A 22,208-nucleotide genomic window follows, 5' to 3' on the forward strand; every position below is an offset into this window, starting at 1 on the left:
GACAATGTGGTGATTCGCCCCATGGTAATTTCGATCCCGATTTCAGGGCCTATAAATCTTAGTTCTTCTTGAATGCTCTGAGCTTTTATGAGTACATACGTACAGCTCATAGTTCTTCTTGGTAAAACCAAATTCAATGTAAAAAAATATTGGCTCACACATGTCCATAAAATCGAGTTAAATCAACCTAATACATTGTTACAACCACAATGCCTGTTGCAATCGACATCGATTTGCGTGAATTTTGTTGAGAAATGCTCAAAACATAAACTTAATAACAAATCGTTCATGGCGGAAGTTGTGAATTGTCGAATTGAGCATAGCAAAAGAAAATGATACACTGCACAAATTGTTTTCACTGTAGTATCTGACGATGTCTTGTGGTAGCAGTTGAAATTGTATTGCGCATAACAGTGTAGTTTGAATTATGACACATTCTTATTACTGTATTCTCGCTGCGATCGGATAAGTGGCAGAGTCCGTGCTTTTAGATACCGCAGTGTATATAGAGAATATATGGTTGGTGACTTTTGATATCATGTGATATAAGACGAGTCTGATATGGCGTAGGAAAAGGCGAGGCTTGCCGAGCCTTTTCACACGCCATATCGGACGAGTCTTATATCACATGATATCAAAAGTCACCAACCATATATTCTATTTATTATGCCACATTTTAAAGTAAATAAGAAAATATTCACAAAACAAACAAAAACAAACAACCGCTAAATTCATTGATAAATATGCAAATTAGTAGCAACCTGATTACATCCGCTAGCGTCTATGCATATATATTTACACATAAAAAAATAGTTCGAAAGTAAGCAACAATCAATCAAATTTAAACGCACATAATACAAAAACTATAGCGAGAAATCGAAACTTAAAAGAACAATTTCTGCACTAAAAACACAATACCAATATTTTTTTTACAATAACACATTCGACATGTACTTCCAAGAGTACACACCAACCGCTATTTTCAAAGCGAATGTGTAGAGTGAAAATTTCAAACAATAAATACAATAATCAAATGGAACGGGATTTTAACGTAGTGTGCAATTTGGAAGTGATAATAGTGATTTATTTTTCAACTTGTCCATCTCCGTAATATACGTTTAGTTGTGAGATGTTCACAGTTTTCCCCAAAAAACAGGCCTTCACATGCGAAATCAAAGTGGGTGGGGAACGTGTATTTCGAGTCGCTGGAACTTCATAATGAAGCTGCTTTTGTGCAATATTCAGCGACGTTACCAGCTGTGTGTTAGACGAAACGAAAATGCTTTGGTTTTGCATCGTGTTTTGAGACTGTCACGGTGACATGATGGATTAATTGCTGTTTGACTGACAATAAATGAACATGTTTGTGTTTGGAGATTGCTGAGGTTAATATCTTAACAATTGGGAAATCCCAACATAAGTTGACTGCCAGTTTGACCACTGATCTGCATAATATCAGTGGGAGAGCATGCTGAATCCCGCAGCTTCTGCACCATATGTTTCCTGTCCGAATAGTTGTTAAGTTTCATTGTTATGTATGCATACTTAAACACACATGTTTCATTATTTGTGCCATTTTTTTACACCCATTCTCATGCCAATGAACCAATGATCAGTGCCAGTTGTTCTACTGTCGCGAACTGTTTATTCAAAATTGTGGAAAAATGAGTTGCGCACTGTTCGAAATTGTGAAAAAATGAGACACGCACTGTACCAAAATTTGAAAAAATGAGTCGCGCACTGTTCAAAATTGTGGGAAACATTAGTTGCCCACTGTTCATTATGATTTCAAAATTGTGGAAAAATGAGTCGCACACTTTTCATAAATTAAATTTTGAAAAAATGAGTCAAGCGCTGTACAAAATTTTTAAAATGAGTTGCTCACTGTTCAAATTTTTGCAAAAAAATAAGCATGCACTGTTCATTCAAAATTGTGGGAAAATGAGTTGCGCACTGTTCAAAATTGTGAAAAAATCATGTCACGCGCTGTACAAAATTTGGAATAATCAATTGCGCACTGTTCAAAAATGGGGGACAATTTTGTGGGGCACTGTTCATTCAAAATTACAAAAAAATAAGTCACAAACTCTTCAAATTGTGAAAACACATGAGTTGCGCATTGTTCAAAATTTGTAAAAATGAGTTGCGCACTGTTCAAAATTTGGAAAAAAAGGAGTCGCGCACTGTTTATTCAACATGGTGGAAAAATGAGTCGCGCACTGTTCACAATTTTAAAAAATGAGTTGCACACTGTTCAAAATTGTAAACAAATTGAGTCACGCACTGTTCATAAAAAAATTCACTGTTGAAAACTGTGAACAAATGAGTTGCGCGCTGTGCAACTTTTTTGAAAACATATGTCGAAAACTGTTCAAAATTGTGTCGCCCACAGATCAACATTGTGAAAAAATGAGTTGCAAACTTTTTTTAAATTGTGAAAATTTGAGTCCCGAACTTCTTTAAATTGTGAAAATTTGAGTCGCAAATTTCTCAAATTAGGAAAACAAACACATATTCCCTTAATAAGCAAAAAAAGCCCTGAGTCCATAATAAAAATATTTTAAGTTAAAAGAAATTCTTAATTATTTTAATATAAAGTGGAGTTTATACATTTTCATTTTGTATTAATAATATTGTGTCTATTAAAGTTGTAATTTGTTCAAGTTGTGCAATAAAAATGTTATTAAAACACTCTATTTTGAAATGTTACCCTTGTCAAAAAAATAACCCACTTTCATACCAAAACACACTTAAACCAACATAAAACTGTGTTTTTTTCTGCGTTTTTCTCAGCGGAAGTTGGTTTTTGCTATTAAAAGCGAGTTTTATGTGCGCTAAACTGTGCTTAACTGAGTTTAAAGTTGGTTATTTTAAGAAGATGTGTGTTTAAGCGAGTTTATTTCTGTAAGGAGTAAGTTTTTTGTGTGTCAAAAGTGAGCCTTTTTATTTATGAGTTGGTTTAAGTGTGTTTAAGTGTGTCTTTTTGTTTTATAAGCGAGTCTTTTACAACAGAAGTTGATCCTTTTTAAACAGAAGTGGTTTTAAGCGAGTTTAAATTGGTCTTTTTGTAAATAATTTGAGAGCTGAAACCAGGCTAAAAAACTCACTTAAACACACTTTTCAATAAGTTGGTCTTTTGTTTATAAATAATACTCATCAATAAAACAATAATTATTCAACTAGGTCTTTGTTTCATGTTTATAGCCATATATAATACAAGTCAATTGTAAAGGGGCTTTTTTACAGCTTGTTTGCCATTGTCCCTATTGTAAATGTGTGTGCTCCCCATAATTTTTTAGTGAATATTGGATGAAAATGGCTCTTTCAGAACATCACAGGTTCACAGATGGACAACAAGTATCACTGCCAAAAACTATAAAAATGATAAAACTTAGTTTTATACCTGAAAATGAAAGAGTTTGTGTTTCGCTTTGATTTTTTTCTATATATTTGTTTTTATTATAAACAATATCTTATGATTGTTTTATGTCTTAAAATTATTTTATTTTTTTTAATTTTAAAACAATCTTATATGATTGTTTATATTTGTTTAAAACAGTATTTACTTGTTAAATCTGTATAAACGGGCAGTACCCGGCTCAAAATAACCACCCGAATATATGTTGTATTCGTCTTTATTATTATACGAATTCCATGTCACTGAAACATATATAAACATGGTATCAGACACTATATTATTATATGCAAAGTAACAAATATATAAAACATATCATGTGTGGCCTTTAACAAGTTACAATGAAATATATATAAAAGATCTGGTAACATGATAAATGGTACATATACAGCATAAACATACAATTACATGAGATCTCAACTCTTTCTCGTTCTCGCTTACCATTTGTGGAATGTGTACGGAACTCTCTCTCAATCTTATACAATTCTCTGCGGGTGCTGTGCTACTGCTGCAAATAAGATTATACATGTGAAGAGTATGGGAAACTGTGAATTATAGGAATCGTTAGCACGTTTAGGATGGCAATGCTGCTTTTCTGAATTTAACCTAATTACTTATCAAATATGAGTTATATCAACTCACAACATAAATACAACTCAATGCAAATACAAGAAAGAGTAAATGCAAACAGGTAGAAATAGAACTAACCTTATATTGAAGTAATGGCAACTCTGTACTATAAATGTACATCTTAAAAGTAGATGTGTACAGCTCTGTGTTCAAGTTAGAAGTGACCAGAAGACAAAGGAAAGGGCGGGAAAATAACTGGTCAAGCCTGACTGAACAATTATATAAACTGGACATGTGTAACTCACATGCTTGACTGACTTTAACTCTAAGACTGGCCACAGGAGCACAGCTTAATAAGTAACCCAGGTAAACACAATGCGTTATATGGAAATAATAACATTTAAAACAGAACACATGAACAGAATCCTTGAAATGAATATTTCAACCCTGTTACAGACTTCCCTGGCCCGAAAAATGATGTCCTCATCATAACAAACCAAGAAGAAAACAAAATTGTCATGTCACAGTAAAAACAGAATCGTCCGTCAACAAATAACCTTTCTATACAAAATAGATACAATACCTATCTATCTCACTATACTGTTTATAATAACAGCATTGTACAAGCAAGAACAACATACTTTATCGAAACTACATCCACTAGTTATACTACTGAATAACTGATACATACTTACCTTACCTAAATGTATAAATATGATTCTGACTCTTTTCCTCCTGCTCTTCAGAACTGTGTCCTCACATTAAAATAATACATTAAAAAAATCAATTGATACTATATGCAATATCAGCAATTCACATTGTTAATAAGAAAGTTACAAAAATAACATCACGTCACTCGCATGAAAACTCACTGAAATTTATTTCAGAGATAACTCTTTCTGATAATTATTAATCAGAATAATACTGCCCGAACCTTGCAAAAAAAAAAACAACATCTGATATAAAATACACACAAAATACATACACAATATTGTTTAAAATATGTTAAAACAAATTTTTAATGAAAATTTCATTGAAAAATACTAGAAACCATACGTCCAGCTGTCTTACTGTCTAATTGATTTAAAACACCTGAGGCAATCAATTTATTTAATGCCTCAAACCTGGCATCTTGTGGTCTTGGTACCACACAAGCATTCATCTGGTAATCCTTATACCGATCTGGAGGTCGTCTCTCTCTGACAGATTGTCTTGGTTTTGGTGTTGGAGCTCTAGTATCCGATGTAGATGTCTCTGTCCTTATCGGTTGTGCTTCATCCATTTCTATAGGGACTTCAATTTCTTCTTGATTATTATTATCTTGATCTTGTATAGGGTATTCAGTAATGTCTGGTTCTTCAGTAATGTCAGCTTCTTGCGACAAATCTACTTGATGAGGTACGTTTTCAGGCATCTCTTCTTCGTTGTTCTCTTCTTCATTCCCTGCTGTAGATTCAGGAACATCTTCAACAACGTCATCTACTCTATCCTCTGCTTGTATTAATTCTTCCCTATCTTCGTTTCGTTGTTCTCCGGGAACTTCACTAGAAATATCATCTCTGTCTTCTATCCTCGATTCTTCTGTAGACATATCTATGTTTTCCGTCCTTGATTCTTCTCTAGACATATCTATGTCGTCAGCTAGGATATGGGCGTCCCCACCTCTTGAAAAATATACAAGATCTCCTGCATCAGACTCATCCTCATCATCGTCTTCCATCTTTTCTACTTCTTTGGATGCATCCATGGTCTTCTTGTCTGATAATTCTTCTACTTCTTCTTCTGCTACGTCTACAGGTATGCTGTTACCTGAAGTAGTCTCCTGATTATCCCGGAACTCTTCTGCTTCATCCTGATTAACCAACAGGCGCAGATGATTCCTGTGCAGAGTTTTCTCCTTACCTGATTCTGACCTGACACGATAGACTGGTATATGGTCATTTACTTGTTCTAGGACAGTAAAAACTTCCTCTTCAAACTTATCTACCAGTTTGTGTTTTCCTTCAGTATGGGATAGGATTTTTACAAGAACCTTATCCCCTACTTGAACTCTTGCTGCTCGAGCTTTCATGTCATAATACTTCTTTTGCTTACCTTTGGCATTTTCTACATACTGTTCAACTATTTCTCTTGTCCTCTTCATTCTCATCTTTAAATGTTCAATGTAATCTTTGGTTTCTTTGGTCTTGAATTCTGATGTTACTTGTTCAAACTTGGTGTCCATGGGTAATTTTGCTTTACGTCCGAACATTAATTCGAAAGGTGATACTCTTGTCGATTCGTGTGGAGTACAATTGTAGCAAAATACCAGATGCTTAATGTAATCAGTCCAATGTTTCTTCTGATCATTCTCTAATGTTCCAAGCATGCCTAGTAATGTTCTATTAAATCTTTCTGGAGTTCCGTTTCCTTGAGGATGGTAAATAGAAGTATGAGTTTTCTTTGTATTGGTTAATTTGCAGAGCTCTTTGATTATCTGTGATTCGAAATTGGCTCCTTGGTCAGAGTGTAAAGTTGTTGGAATACCATACTGAACAACAAAATTGTTATAAAAGGCTTCGGCGGTTGTTTTCGCTGTCTGGTTCTTTGTCGGAATGGCCATGGCAAATTTGGTATAATGATCCGTTATCACTAGGATGTTACTATGTCCTTTAGATGGTTCAACTGACAGAAAGTCAAAGCACACTAATTCTAATGGATAAGTTGTATTCACATTAATCATTGGTGCCCTTGTATTCACTGTTGTCTTTCTCCTTAAACATCGATTACATCCTGTGACATGTTTCTCCACATCTGTTGTAATTCCTGGCCAAAAATAGCGTTCTCTCAGTAATCTTAGTGTCCTATCTCTTCCAGGGTGACCACAGTCGTCATGAAATCCTTCTAGTATTTCTCTCTTATAGCAGTTTGGTATAACGAGTTGTTCAATAATCTCTTCATTCTCATGTAAATTCCTGTACAGAATGCCTCTCTTTATGATAAAGTTTTCAAAGTTCTTTTTCATTATGATATCTCCAGGTAGAGTATTAAATTGGGGTAGGGTCTTGTCTATAGTTGCTATTCTCCACTTTTCAATTAATTGATCTTGTCTCTGTGCTTTCCTAATTTCTCTTAATTCAAGCTGTGCTATAGGTTGCATTGGTGTTTCTGTAGCTTCTATGATGTTGAGTGACAATGCTGGTAGTGTGTCAATGAGTGCTGGTGTTATGTACTTGCAAATTGTTTTCACTGTGCTGTTGTCTATTTTGATGTTTTCATGTTGTTGTTGGTCTATGATTTTGTGATGAGGATATCTGCTGAGTGCATCTGCATCTGTGTTGTTTCTGCCTGCCCTGTATATGATGTCAAAGTTGTAATTGCCCAAATCTGATGCCCATCTTTGCCCTGTTGCGTCTAATTTCGCTGTAGTGAGAATGTAAGTGAGTGGATTGTTATCTGTGAGTAATGTAAAGTGAGTGTTGGTTAAGTAATCTGAAAACTTTTCGGTGACTGCCCATTTTAATGCCAAAAATTCTAATTTGAAAGCTGCGTAGTTTGATTCTGATTTACTGAGTGACCTGCTTGCATATGCTATGACGTGTTTGGTGTTGTCGTGATGTTGTTGATATAGCACAGCTCCTAAACCCTTACCTGATGCATCCGTGTGTACTTCAAACGGTAAGTTGAAATCTGGATATGCCAGAACTGGAGGTGTAGACAGAATTTCTTTCAGATTAGTAAATATATCTTCTTCAGTGTCTGTCCATTTCCATTCCTTCAGTGGTTTCTTCTGTCCCTTCTTTGCTTTGGTTGGTGGTAACAGATCATTCAACGGTCTCGTAATTTTGCTAAAGTCTTGAATAAATCTTCTGTAATATCCAGCAAATGACAAAAAACTTCTCAATTCTTCTGGTGTGCTTGGTGATGGCCAGTTTCTGATCTTGTCTATCTTACTTGGGTCAGTTTCAATTCCTTTACTACTCACAATGTGTCCTAGGAAAGCTATCTTTTCTCTGAAGAATTCACATTTTTCAGGAGCTAGTTTCAAACCAAATTCCCTTAATCTGTCAAAAATGGTGTTTATGTTATGTAGGTGTTCCTCAAAAGTTTTACTAAAGATGATAAGGTCGTCCAAATAAATAACGCAGATCTTCATATTCAAATCTCCTAGCATTTCCTCTGAATTTCTTTGAAATGTTGCTGGGGCATTTGTCAATCCGAATGGCATTTTTCGGAAGTGGTAAAACCCTAGTGCTCCTACTGTAAAGGCTGTTCTTTCCTTATGCTCCTCCTCAATTTCAATTTGATGATAACCTGATTTCATATCCAACGTAGAAAAATACATCGCCCCCTGTAAACAATCAAAAACGTCTTCTATTCTGGGAAGGGCATAGGAGTCTTTAATAGTCTTGGCATTAAGATTTCTAAAGTCTATACACATTCTGAGTGTTCCATTCTTCTTCCTAACAAGAACTACTGGTGATGCCCATGGAGATTTGGATGGTGTTATTATACCGCATGAAAGTAACTGTTCCAGATGTGCTCTAACCTCTTCAACCATGTTAGGTGGTATCCTGCGATGTCTCATTTTAAATGGCGTTTCGTCATGTAGATTTATTCTATGTTTGGTTTTCGTACACGTTCCTATATCTGTGTCAGAAGTTGAAAATAAATCCTTGTGTTTTTGAAGAAGTGTTTTTAATTGTTCTCTTTGTTCAGGTGTTAAAATGTTGTCTTTGTCGATGTCCAAGCTTTCTATCAATGCCTCTTGTCTTCTCTTCAAATCTTCCTCTTCCTTCAGGTGTCTCCTTGTTGTATCATCTTCAATGTCAACTGGCTGTAGCTCTGCAATGATGGCTCTGGGTGCTATTGTAACTGTATTATAGGTGACGTTAGATAACTCCACTACATACTCATTCTTCTTAAAGTCATAATTCACGAGAGCTGGTCCGATGTCAATGAAGTCAGGAAGTGATGAATCTCCTATCTCTGATATCAATGCATTACATTCACTGTATGGTAGTTTTCTATAAGCTGTCACTGGTATATGTTTGGTTTGATTTGGTCCTATGGTAATCTTCTGTTCAGTAGCACATCTCAGTATAGCCAGACAATTCTTGTTTCTTCTAAGTGCTTTCTCTCTTATTACTAAACATCTAAAGCTTAAAAACCATGGAGTATGTAAATTAGCCTTCTGTAAAAATTGTTCACCAAAATTATCTTTGCAGTCTTGTAGTAATGTTTTCAATATGTTTGTTCCTAGAATTATTGGAGTTCTTGCAGAGTATTTCGTATCTGGTGATATCAAAAAGAGACATTGCTTTGATGTTGCTTTCTCCAATCCATTTTCAATACTAATGGTAGCTTCTATACATCCTAAGTATGGAAGTTGTTGACCATCAGCGCATTCTATGTTGATCATTTCTGTCAGTGGCTCTAATTCAGTATCAGCTAAGTGTTCTTTATAGAATGTTTCAGATATAATACTTACGCATGATCCAGTGTCCAAAAGAGCTGTGGTTGTATTGTTGTTAATATTCAGGTTGACTTCATTCACATCTCCAACTAGTTGAGGGTCTTTCTTAGTCTCTGGTGTGCTCCTCTCCGACCCGGCGACTGGAGCACAAACTAGTTTTGGGCACTCCCTAGCAATGTGTCCACGTTGATTGCAGTGGTAACAGGTGGGCATAAACGTGGTTGATGACAGTGGCCTTGATGGTTCCCTTCTTGTTGTTCCTCTGAAACCCCTCTGATCTGGCCGGAAATGTCTATCATAACCGTGTTGTCCACGCCGAGCACCTCTGCTGATAAATGGTGTGTACTGGTTCTCTGACTGACCTGTTACTTTCTCTCTTTCTAATCTATCGATTCTTTCATTCAACCTTTTGAGTTGTGACAGGACCTCAGTCAATTCTGGTGCTGTTGTATTTACCGCAGGGTTGGCTGGCTTTGTTGTCTCTCTTTTCTCCTCTCTATCTTCAGACTCCATCTTTCTTAGATAGATTTTAAAGGCGTCATAATCATGTTCTGTTTCAAACTTGTAAGCTGCCTGCTGCCTGAGTTCCTTCTTCAATCCTTGGTATAAGACCCCTTTAATTATATTGTCATCCTTCTTAATACCCCCCAAAGAAACTGCCTTGTCGTACAAGTCTTCAAGCTTAGAAGAAAATGATGCAATGGACTCTGCAGGTTGCTGGGAACAATTGTAAAACTTTCTTAGAATAGTTTCCTTCGTTTCAACATTTCCATATGTACTCTCCAGCTTCCACATAACTTCATTCACTGTAACCTTTGTTCCTAGTCGTCTTAATATGTCAGCCACATCTTCTTTGGCAGCCTTTCTTATTCCAAATAATATTTGCTCTTCTCTGAATATCCTATCAGCCATCAAAGACTGAACTTCAAACTTGAAACTCTCCCAACTGGCTTCTCCTTTTCCACTAACCCCTCCAAAGGTTGATATCCTGGGGTAGCTACTACTATTGAAGGTTCTGTCATCCCCATATCTTCTTTCCTCAAAGGTTCTTCTGTCCTCAAAGTGTCTTCTGTCTTCAAAGTGTCTTCTGTCCTCAACATATCTTAAAGTATCAGCTGACCTATACCTATCTTCAGCCTTTTCCCGACATCTATATGTGGACATAAATTTGATTAAGTCTTCTGTATTTTCAATTTCAGGCTTAACATCAAGCTTCTTAAATGCTTCAAGCAATTTCCTATCTTCCTCTGTAATATCCTGACCTCCTTCTTCTTGAACAGTCTCCATAATCTTCCCTTCACTTGATGCCATGTTCATTTAACTTCAAATTCAACTTTCAATTATCAGTGATTTAATGCAACCTATCAATTAATCAATTAATTAATTCTGTCAAATAATCAATTCATGTCAACTTCAAAGTCAATAGTTTCCGAAGAAATAATGATAACCCTTCCAAGTATATTGTGTTTCAAAGAAACACTAATCTCTTCCAACATACATAGTATAATATAGCTTAGACCAAATAAAGTTCAAAGTCAGTTAAATGCTACCCAAAATTCAAAGTTGCTGCCAATAAAACAACAAACAAACACCTTCCAATTCTAATTATTAATTAAAAAAAATAATAAAGTTAAGTCAGTATTGCATCAACTCAACCTTAAGTTCAACCAAATAAATCCTCAAAGACTAATTAAGTTGCAATTCAAAGTGAACTTCTATAAAATCAATTCAAAGTATAAGTACAAACAAATGAATCCACTTTAAATCAAATTCAATAAGTGAAAACACCAGTTAAATCACTTTTGCACTGTCTGAAAGTCAATCAATAATCACCAAGTATAATGAATAATAAATAAATCACTTGTGCGCAAACGGATCCTGGACTAAGAATATTATCACAAAGTATAAAAAAAATAAAGTTAAGATACAAGTAAATTAATTGACCCACAATGAACCAATCAATCAAGTATCACAACTAAAACAAAACATCAAATTCAAACTTCAAAGTATGAACAGTGATGCACTTTCACACAATTTCAGCAACGTTCAAACTAATTCGGTCACAAAAGCACAAACCCAAAATTGAATGAACTGAAAAATAGACTCCAAAGTACAAGAACAAGCTAACACACTATTGCGTCAACTTAAGTCACAACTAAACATGCACAACTTCAATCACCTATATCAAACAGAACTTCAACACACTATGTGTAAATGGAATGCAATGTAAATGAAAATAATTAATTATCCAAAATGTCCAAGAATAATTCCAAATAAGATATGAAATGAAATTAACTAAGTATTTCCATCCGTAAACTGCAAGGAAGAACCTAAAAATCAAAGTCCAACTTAGAATAATACAATATAAATAAAACCAAATATTTCAAATCAAACCTAAGTATCAATAATAAATGAAAATATTTCACAAAAAATAAAGAAGTTTAAATAAGTGTTCAAAATAATTTCAAATTAAATTCAAATGAATAAATTGCACCAAGTATTTTAATTCAAATCACTCAACCTACACTGTGTTATAAGTATTAACTTCAGAAATATTAAACGCCAAAATAAAAATGCAATGCCCTGAGACAAATCAAATTAACTAAAATAACAACCAAAGAAGCCGACCACAAATGTGTAAACAGATTTACCTGATATCAGCTCACACGGGAGACATCTGTCCAAAACAGACCTTACCTACATGTACATGTACTACTACACTGTGTTGAGAATTACTACTCTACTACAACTTCCATATAAGGTAAAATAGTAGTCACATGGTCTGTCAGTGAAAAAAAATTCAGTCATGTGTCAACCAATGAAAACCAAGGAAGCGATGATATCCAAACTCAGTATGCAAATTAGGGAATTCTATATCCAATCAAAACCAAATCATGTATAATCAAGGTGAACAAGTGTAACCTGATGTACTGTTAGCAATGCATAAACTCAGGAATGCAGCAAATCAAAACAAACACTCACACAGTAATAAAATGGAATACAATGGACTAAATAGAATTAAGGCCAAAATGTAAAAGGGCTGGATAAAGGTATGGACACTGGGAAAGGGATTATATGAGAATTTATAGAATAAAGAGGTTAAAGGGATAGCAATGAGTTGGTTACAAAATTAATGAATTTATAATCACTTTATGAATAAATTCAAAATAGCAGCATTTCAATGTTTTTAGTAACTGTTGATAAAGGATGAAGAATAGATCTTATAAAGATGTAACCGTTACCAAGTAATTATAGCAATCAATTATATTAGGTAAACAAATAATATATTCTCTCTCTCACTCACATACATATACTCACGGTTACGAAGAAAGGTGAAGAATACACATATGATGAATATAGGCCACAAATGATTAAAAGTCTGAATATGATACACGATAACTATTTAAAGATGTCCACTTCACAATTGTCCACACGGTAGGTACACGATATTGCACTATAAATCCTCGGAAATGTTCTAAATACACGGTTAAACGACTCCCACTTCCGCTACGTCCTCAACGACCCGTCCAATAAGACTCTTCCTACGTACGCTCAGTCCTCAACGACCCTTCCACGACTTCTCCGCTCTCCACGGGCCGCCTTCCTCCTCTCGGGTCCGCAAAACACGTTGGGCGCCAAATATAAACGGGCAGTACCCGGCTCAAAATAACCACCCGAATATATGTTGTATTCGTCTTTATTATTATACGAATTCCATGTCACTGAAACATATATAAACATGGTATCAGACACTATATTATTATATGCAAAGTAACAAATATATAAAACATATCATGTGTGGCCTTTAACAAGTTACAATGAAATATATATAAAAGATCTGGTAACATGATAAATGGTACATATACAGCATAAACATACAATTACATGAGATCTCAACTCTTTCTCGTTCTCGCTTACCATTTGTGGAATGTGTACGGAACTCTCTCTCAATCTTATACAATTCTCTGCGGGTGCTGTGCTACTGCTGCAAATAAGATTATACATGTGAAGAGTATGGGAAACTGTGAATTATAGGAATCGTTAGCACGTTTAGGATGGCAATGCTGCTTTTCTGAATTTAACCTAATTACTTATCAAATATGAGTTATATCAACTCACAACATAAATACAACTCAATGCAAATACAAGAAAGAGTAAATGCAAACAGGTAGAAATAGAACTAACCTTATATTGAAGTAATGGCAACTCTGTACTATAAATGTACATCTTAAAAGTAGATGTGTACAGCTCTGTGTTCAAGTTAGAAGTGACCAGAAGACAAAGGAAAGGGCGGGAAAATAACTGGTCAAGCCTGACTGAACAATTATATAAACTGGACATGTGTAACTCACATGCTTGACTGACTTTAACTCTAAGACTGGCCACAGGAGCACAGCTTAATAAGTAACCCAGGTAAACACAATGCGTTATATGGAAATAATAACATTTAAAACAGAACACATGAACAGAATCCTTGAAATGAATATTTCAACCCTGTTACATCTGCATATTTAAAAAAATATGGTATTGGAAACATTATTTTGGAAATAATCTATTAGTGTACATAAGTATGCAAATTTTGATATTTTCAGATGATACCATTATATCCATTTTCTTAATTTGCAATAAAATAATAAAATGCCAAACATGACCTGTGTTACATAAACAGTCAACAAACTAACAAGACAATACCTATAAACACCCCTTTTCACACCACTAACAATAAACAGATAACAATCTGTCAGGCATTCAGAGCTAAACATGAAGGTACTGATTATCAGGGGCAGATAAGGCTACTGATAGGGTTTGCCCAGACATAAGGCTGGAATGAGGTATAAGACTTCTGATTGGTTCAATTTTTTGCACAGGAAATTATTTGAAAACAACAACTTTTGAAAAACAAGCTGGTTTCAGCAATTGAATTGAGCTAAATTAAATTAACATTAAGACTTATAATTGTTCTGTAAAATGTATTGAAAAACTGTCAGCATGAAGTATTGTGTGATGAAAACAATGTGTATTTTACTACAATTTGGAAATCAACAATAAGTTTGTTGGAAAAGAAGTTCAACTGTTTTTTTTTTGGAATACTGAAGAACAGTTTTAACAGGTTTGTATTGTCATTTCTTCATCCTTTTTTTATTAAGTTTACTGAATTAATTATGATCATTATTATATTTATGTATTGTCACTGGGAAATGTAAATTGATAAGTTAATGTATTGCAACTTAAAGGAAAAACATCACAATTTGAAGCAAAAATAGATGAACATACACATGACAAAGTGTAAATGTTGTGTACAGTGAATTATTGTTGTTGTGTTTTATGATTATTGTCATCTTTATTGTTATTTATAGCTATTTCTGGTTATTACTGAACAGATTTCTTTCCCTCATATTTTAATTTTGAAGGTTAAACTCTTGCCCCAAGAGCAAAAGGGGTAATCATACTACCTGATGTATGGACTTTTACACCAGGCTTTTACCCTGCACGAGCTGGCCAACTTGAGGGGAACTGAAGTGGGCAAACCTCGCCCTCACAGTCCTTGAACAAGAAAGCTGGATTTGTTGAGAGGTAAAACTATACAGGTTATTGCATTTTAAAAGCGTCACAATTCTGACCAATGTGACAACTATTTTTAGAGTTTGAAATGTGATGAAAGTAAATTACAAGCTTTGGAAAATTACCAATTTTTAATATTTTGTCAAAACTCCTTTTCTTTTTTTGGTTCCAGAGTATCATTTAAGCTGAAATCCAGCATGAAACCAGGGAGGTGATGGCCATCGCACATGCCATTTGCCGACTATTCACTTTCCACCAGCTTGTGACTTGCTCCATGAAGGGAGCAACAACTACAACTGGGTCACCAAGACCAAGCCTCCCCGCTGCTGAGAGAAATGCAATCATTGGTATTTTCTTCATCATAAAAATTTGAAGTACCAGTTATCCATATAGAAATTCAATACACATTCTACAAATATTTTTCAGATCACTTACTGTTTACAGTCGCATAAATGATCATTATATTACATCATTTGTGAAAAGGGGGAGTTTTTATAATCCAAGTGACAGTTAACAATAGTTTTTTTTTATTCACGAAGACAGGGATTGAAAAACTTTGTCCGTGTCTCTAGTCACTGTCTCCAGGACAATCAGTAATAAACTCATTTGTGTTGACTTCCTTAATATGCAAATATTTAACCTCTTTTTCTGGCTAGAGTGTTTTCTATTTAAGAACAGATTTTGTTGTTGTTTTTTGCATGTTTTTAAAATGAATAGTCTATTATATTTTTTCAGATGTCATAGCCAAAACCTTTGACAAGCCTCTGGTTGATGTTGAAGAAAAGATGAGAGGTTGTTTAAGGCATCTGCGGCTGATGCACAAGAAGACTGAAGTCTTTGTAAATAAAATGTGCTGTTAAAATGATTATTTAACCATTGTTTTCACTTTGTTATATAGATTTGCACCTGTTTCAACAACATTAACTTATTTTTATGCTCCCGGTAGGGTCTCATATAGCAGTTGAACTGTCCGTCTGTCTGTCTATCCGTCCGAAAACTTTAGCATTGGTCATAACTTTTGCAATATTGAAGAAAGCAACTTGATATTTAGCATTCATGTGTATCTCATTGAGCTGCACATTTTGAGTGGTGCAAGGTCACGGTCATCCTTCAAGGTCAGAGTTCAAAATCCAATGGAAGTAATAAGCAAAGAGAGATAATTTCTATACCTGCCAAATGATAAATAGAAATTTTATTTCAAAGCGGCGCAGTAGGGGGCATTGTGTTTCCGACAAACATCTCTTGTTTGTATTTATTCCATACAATCTTACTTTTTTCAGTTCTTTCTTTGTGTTCAATGTTATGTTATAACACTATTATATTTTATTATAACAATGCCATGTCTGTCAAAATAGTTTTATCATGCTGTGTATATGGATATATATGTAAAGTTTTATGTTTTATCCTTTAAAAAAGTAATTAGAATTTAATTTATGATATTTTTGTTCTTATCGTAAAAAAGTTTTTCAGTTTTCAAGTGGGTGAAAAGTGGGTTTTTACTGAGCATTTAACAGGTTTTAAAGCTAGTTTTAACTGCGTTTAATCTGTGAAAAGCACACATTTAGTTCACTTAATGCTCAAATAAAAACCCACTTTTAACTCACTGAAGAACAGGAAAAACCGACTTGATGTGTAGAAGCGGGTGTAAAAGCCAACATAAAGAAGGAAAACACACTAACTTTTAACCAACTTAAGTTGGTAAAACTCGGTTTTAAAGCATGTTTTAACTGCGTTTAATCTGAGTTAAGCACACATTTAGCTCACTTAACACTCAAACAAAAACCCACTTTTAATTGCTTAAGAACAGGAAAAACCGACTTGATATGAAGAAGCGGGTTTAAAAGCCAACATAAAGAAGGAAAACACAATCACTTTAACCAACTTAAGTTGGTATAAGACGGTTTTAAAGTAAGTTTAAACTGCGCTTAATCTGTGAAAAGCACACATTTAGCTCACATAACGCTAAAACAAAACCCCACTTTTAACTCGCTTTAGAACAGGAAAAACCGACTTGATGTGTAGAAGCGGGTTTAAAAGCCAACAAAGAGAAGGAAAACACACTCACTTTTAACCCACTTAAGTTGGTTTAAGTTAGTTTTAGTTGGTTTAAGTTGGTATAAGAAGGTATAAGCGTGTTGGTTTATGTGAGTGAAATCCAGGTTTTACCTACAAAAAACCAAGTCGGTAAGCAAAAAGTGTGTTTAAAAGACACGCTTTAACCTGGTGCCAATACCGCAGGGTTTAACACCGTTTTAACACGGATTAAAACCGGGTTTTGCCCACTTTTTTGACAAGGGTATCTCCTGTTGGATTTGTTTTATTTTATTATAATATGAAATGTTTTTCTTTTAATGGCAGAAAGTTGCGACCACACATTCCATGGGTGATGATATCTACCAAAATTCTTGGCGGCACAGTTCTACCCTCGTCAGTTGCACTTGTCCGAGTCTTTCTCTGCCTCTCAACCAACTCGAGATATTCCCCCCCCCCCCCAACTGCATCCCGGCACAGCTTCACATCAACCCATCTAATTAATTTGTCGTAAAGGTAATTCTTTTTTGTCAACAAATTTATTTTTGAAAGTATTTATGTAATTGTTTTATCTGAAAATGTTATAAATCTATATGTCACTATATTTATAAAGTTTCAATTTTAATACAAATTATATATCTGGATTTTTATTTTTAACCCTTTGCATGCTGGGAAATTTGTCGTCTGCTAAAATGTCGTCTGCTGAATTTGTAAAATAAGCATTTTCTTCATTTTTTTTCAAAGATAACTATCAGAATAGCAAACAGTTTGGATCCAGATGAGACGCCACGTTTTGTGGCGTCTCATCTGGATCCAAACTGTTTGCAAAGGCCTTCAAAATTCGGTTCCAGCACTGAAAGGGTTAAAGCAGTTATGCAATGAATGTTTGATGATGTTTTTTCTTCTAAAGGAATCTTTATTTTATTTTCAGGTTGACCACACAAATTTCCTGTTTGGTTGTGGAGATAGAATCATTTTTTTTTGTGAAAGTTTGATTTCAGACACTTAAAAATTGAAATTGTCATGTATTATTAGGCATGGCAGGCATTAGCAAAGCATCTCAATCAAGTATTAATTATTTTACTTTGTCAATGTTAATTCATTGTGTATGCTATTCACCTGTTTGCCTTGCTTTTTATAAGAATGACACAAAAAAGGAAAGCATTTGTAAAGTATTAGTTAATTTTTTTTATATAATCTTAGACGAGATGTTTAGTGAATATTTGTCATAAATTCTTCTTCAACTTGATCAAATCTGTCATATTTTATTTAAAACGTGTTAAGTATATTTGTGTTACGTTTTAAATGTTTATCATTACTGTTTTAAATTGTGTTCATCTGCAGCCAATGAATGGTAGGCTAGCGGTGCACATTTGTATTTGTTTAATTTTTTTCCATTGATTAATGCTCATTTAATTTATATTTCCCTATAGATATATACTTAATAAAGTGTTAGTTTTGTTTAAAAAAACAACTTATTGTTTATTAATGTTCTAACTTCTGAATAAAATATGAATCGCTGTTTGTTTCCATTTAAATCAAAGAAGCGACATACCACGCCTACAAAAAAGTAGTTCTCAGAATGGGCGGGGCTAAAACATGGAACGCTAAAAAAAATCATTGAGTAAACCAAATATGGGCGGAGTTTTAAAACGGATATTGATGGGCGGAGCTTAAAACTGTTATCGGATGGGTATCCGATAACACTTTAAAATATCATGTCAGCGTCTCCAACGTAAATGCGCTGTCGTGGCATAATAAAAACAGTTATTGCGCTGTATGCTAATTGAACTGAAAATCCGGAAAAAATCTTGATGTAGTGTCGGGTGTTCTCACAAGTCTACCGCTCTGTTATCAGTGTTCGACACTAACAGGAGTCCGGGAGTCCGAGACTCCTAGAAATGGGACTCTGACTCCTTGTTTTTTGTGTCAAGGCAGTCCGTCGGACTCATTGAAAATCATCTTTCAATTATAAAACATCCATTGATCTACATGTTCTTATCTCGAGATCGGAATATCCGAACTTTTGCACATCCGAAAACATATATCACTCTGACATCATTTTGCTTTAACACATCGACAAAAAACAAACATTCCGAATTATTTATTTTGTTTCCCTGTCGTAGGCCTTGTGTGTAGTAAAAAGGGAACTCTAGAACTCCAAATCTACACGATCCTGGCCGTTTTCTTTTCTCTTTGCCATTTTTGCTAAATTAAACCAGATTTCGCCGAACAGTCTCTTATCACTAAAAATCATCATCACCCGAAATTGTTTTCACAATGCACGTTTCATGGACCCAAGTAACTGAAGATAGCAAATGCGTGAAGAACCACGTGTCGCTATCAATAGATTATTTCAGAGGTTTATTTGCAGTTCGTTGACTTTGTTATACCAACCACACTTGTCTATCCCTACGGTGTATTACTCCACGATAAAATCGTTGCCAGTTACTTAAGAGCTTGATGATGGCAACCGGGTGTAATCCTCGTGGAAATTGTGCTTTTCATGCATAATACTAAAAAAAATTTTTTCGACACATTAACCGTTTTAACAAATTATCATTGAAATCATTACACAACTATTAATGTTTTGTTGAATTATCCATTGAGCATTATACACAATTTATTCCGAAACACACTTCCGAATTTTAATGTCAATGCGACGTTAACAAATACAATCTTCAAATCAACAGTGCTCATGTATTTCATGTTGATCCTTTGTTCCGATAAAAGCGGGCGAAAATTATGCTGCATGTACAACGCCACGTCATTCGCATATAAGGCAAGGATGTGTATGCGTACACACCTTGTTATAAATATTGAATATTACGATCTTTTAATTTTGGTTAAAAGTTTAGTAGTTAATTTTAATTCAATTATATGGCGAATATTCTTTTGATTGACATTTCATCTAAAGAACTTTCAAATCAAACACGCTGTATCTTTAGTGTTACGGTCTTTAAGATAAGTAGAAATCTAATTAAATAAACAGTTATTGTACTTTATACATATTAAACAGAAAATTCGGACAAAACTGGAATTAGTGTAAGGCGTTTTAAAAACGCCTGCCTGTAGACCTTGATGTTTTGACAAAAGTGATTAAAATGTGGGAATGCAACTCTGCCAATGTGGTCAGTAATGGCCGGTAATACTTTGTTCTGAATCGCATTATTGTTTAAATTAATAATTTTTTATAAATATTATTGAGCAAAAATATATAAAGCAATGAAACATATAGGACTGTTACACCCGTAAGATGTGAATCATCAACTATGACACTAACAAAACATAATTTTCCGATTATGGTTTTTAACCCTAATCCTAATCCAAATGTTAACAAGCAAGCATACATATAAATGCATAATTAACAAATGTACATTGTTCAAACCTTATAACAATTAACTTCAATTGTATTGGAATGGGTTAAATAATTTTGCAATCGTAGATAACATATAATAACAATTATTGAACTTCGATCTGAAACCAAAATCAAAGAGAATTAAACAATATTATGGATTAACATGTGTAATAACCCGAACAATAATGTATATACAAAGTATCTGAGTGTTGGACTCCCTGAAGTCTGTTCGGACTCCTTAATTTTTAAAGTAGGGAGTCCAAAGGACTCCTTACTCAGATAAGTTAGTGTCGAACACTGGTTATGTACTCTGCGGTGCATTGACAAAGGGATAAACACGTGCGAATGTCTTTGATAAGGCAATAGACCATCTCAGAGCTGATGAGGGTACTGATTATCGAGGGGTAGATAAAGCTATTACTGAAAGGGGTTGCATAGAGATATAAGGCTGAAGTGTGGAATACTTAATAGATATTTTATTTTTTCATGCTATACAATTGAGTACTTAGTTAATTAACGGAATGAAATAAATATATTTGCATTAACGTATATAGATGTACGTCTACTTATGTACATATTGTAAAGCTTGATACTGTGTATGATTATGAAATAAATATTAAAGTAACAGTGTATAGATGTTTGTTTCCTAGTGTACATATTGTAAAGCTTTGATAATGTGTGTAAATATTGAAATACATATTAAAATAATAGCATATCTAGGGGTGAAAACGAAACAGATTTAAGTGACGTTTTTTTCACAAAATGACTTTTTTGTATATTTTGCATCGCAACATCCTTGCCCATCATGTATTAAAATATCTTAGCAATCCAGGCAATCAAATAAAAAGTAAAATTGAAATTTGTCCTAAAGCTCTAAGTGAAATTTAATTATGTTTTTAGTGCCAAAAATGCTCTATTTGCAGTGAAGTGCTACTTAGAGCTCTTTCGCATTCAGGTTGTTGATGTTAAGGTAATTTTAAATGACACTTTTATCAATTATTGAGGAATAAATAAATAATATATTTGTATTTGAAAAACCTCCTGAATAGATACTATTATGTAACTGATGAAAAGAATAAGAAAAAAATATTGATAAAATTATGCACTTAGACCTTTTTCGCAGTAAATTTTGGGTATTTTTTTATTTTCCTTAATTATTTTGTGTTGTTTAACATATTTGATAAACTTTTTGACAACATTAATATAAGGATTTTATGGCTTTTTCAAATTATGTTTATACATACCTGTCTGCACTTAAAACCATAAAGCTAATTGAAAAATTGAAACCTTAATTGCATAAAAACTAGTTGAATTTGGAATGAATTTCAAGGAGATGTGATCCTTGTTTCACCCTCTTCCTAGTTCTGAATGCAAAACAATTTATTTTGTTACATAACCACGAAGAATAAACTCATTAAAGTGCGTTGTGTTTAGAATGTTAAGTTGTGTAAATGTCAGATACATGTACCTTTATATATTTCTATTTTGCTCTCTCGTGAAAAACGCGTTCAGAATTACCGAGAACTTAGTTAGTTGTATGCATAGACAGTGAAACATATTTATTAACATTTCTCAATAAATAAATATTAACAAACATGAATGTAATTAGTTGTTATTGTGGTATTTACAAACACTAATTTGTAACTGAGGTGAGATGTAAATAAGTTGGTCAATACATTAATAACTTTTCTGGAAAGATGTGAATTTGTAGGAAACTGTGCTCATAACTCTGCTGCTATGATGTAACTTAGAAGATTACCATGCTGGTAAATTGTGATATGGTTTGTTACCATTCTAGTGATATGTTATTTCATTGG

General features: G+C 34.0%; 1 protein-coding gene across 5 annotated transcripts; it reads right to left on the reverse strand.

Moving 5' to 3' along the window:
- Window positions 1–3,619: 3,619 nt before the first annotated feature.
- LOC127874491 (uncharacterized) lies at window positions 3,620–13,936 on the reverse strand. 5 transcript variants are annotated; one of them, XR_008046960.1, is made up of 4 exons: window positions 13,359–13,936; window positions 12,759–13,162; window positions 3,857–3,923; window positions 3,620–3,660 (listed from the first exon to the last, which is right to left on the reverse strand). XR_008046960.1 is itself a non-coding variant. In XM_052418864.1 (3 exons), the coding sequence occupies exon 1, from the start codon at window positions 10,755–10,757 to the stop codon at window positions 5,016–5,018; it is 5,742 nt and encodes a 1,913-aa protein (XP_052274824.1). In that variant the 5' UTR covers window positions 10,758–12,706; the 3' UTR covers window positions 3,620–3,660; window positions 3,857–3,923; window positions 4,124–5,015. The 5 variants fall into 5 exon arrangements, 3 of the variants coding, with proteins under 3 accessions (XP_052274824.1, XP_052274820.1, XP_052274816.1); XR_008046955.1 differs by having other exon boundaries at window positions 3,620–3,923; XM_052418864.1 differs by lacking the exons at window positions 12,759–13,162; window positions 13,359–13,936 and adding an exon at window positions 4,124–12,706.
- Between the last annotated feature and the right edge of the window lie 8,272 nt (window positions 13,937–22,208).

This window comes from Dreissena polymorpha, chromosome 1 (genome assembly GCF_020536995.1).
Source record: "Dreissena polymorpha isolate Duluth1 chromosome 1, UMN_Dpol_1.0, whole genome shotgun sequence".
Taxonomy (NCBI): domain Eukaryota; kingdom Metazoa; phylum Mollusca; class Bivalvia; order Myida; family Dreissenidae; genus Dreissena; species Dreissena polymorpha.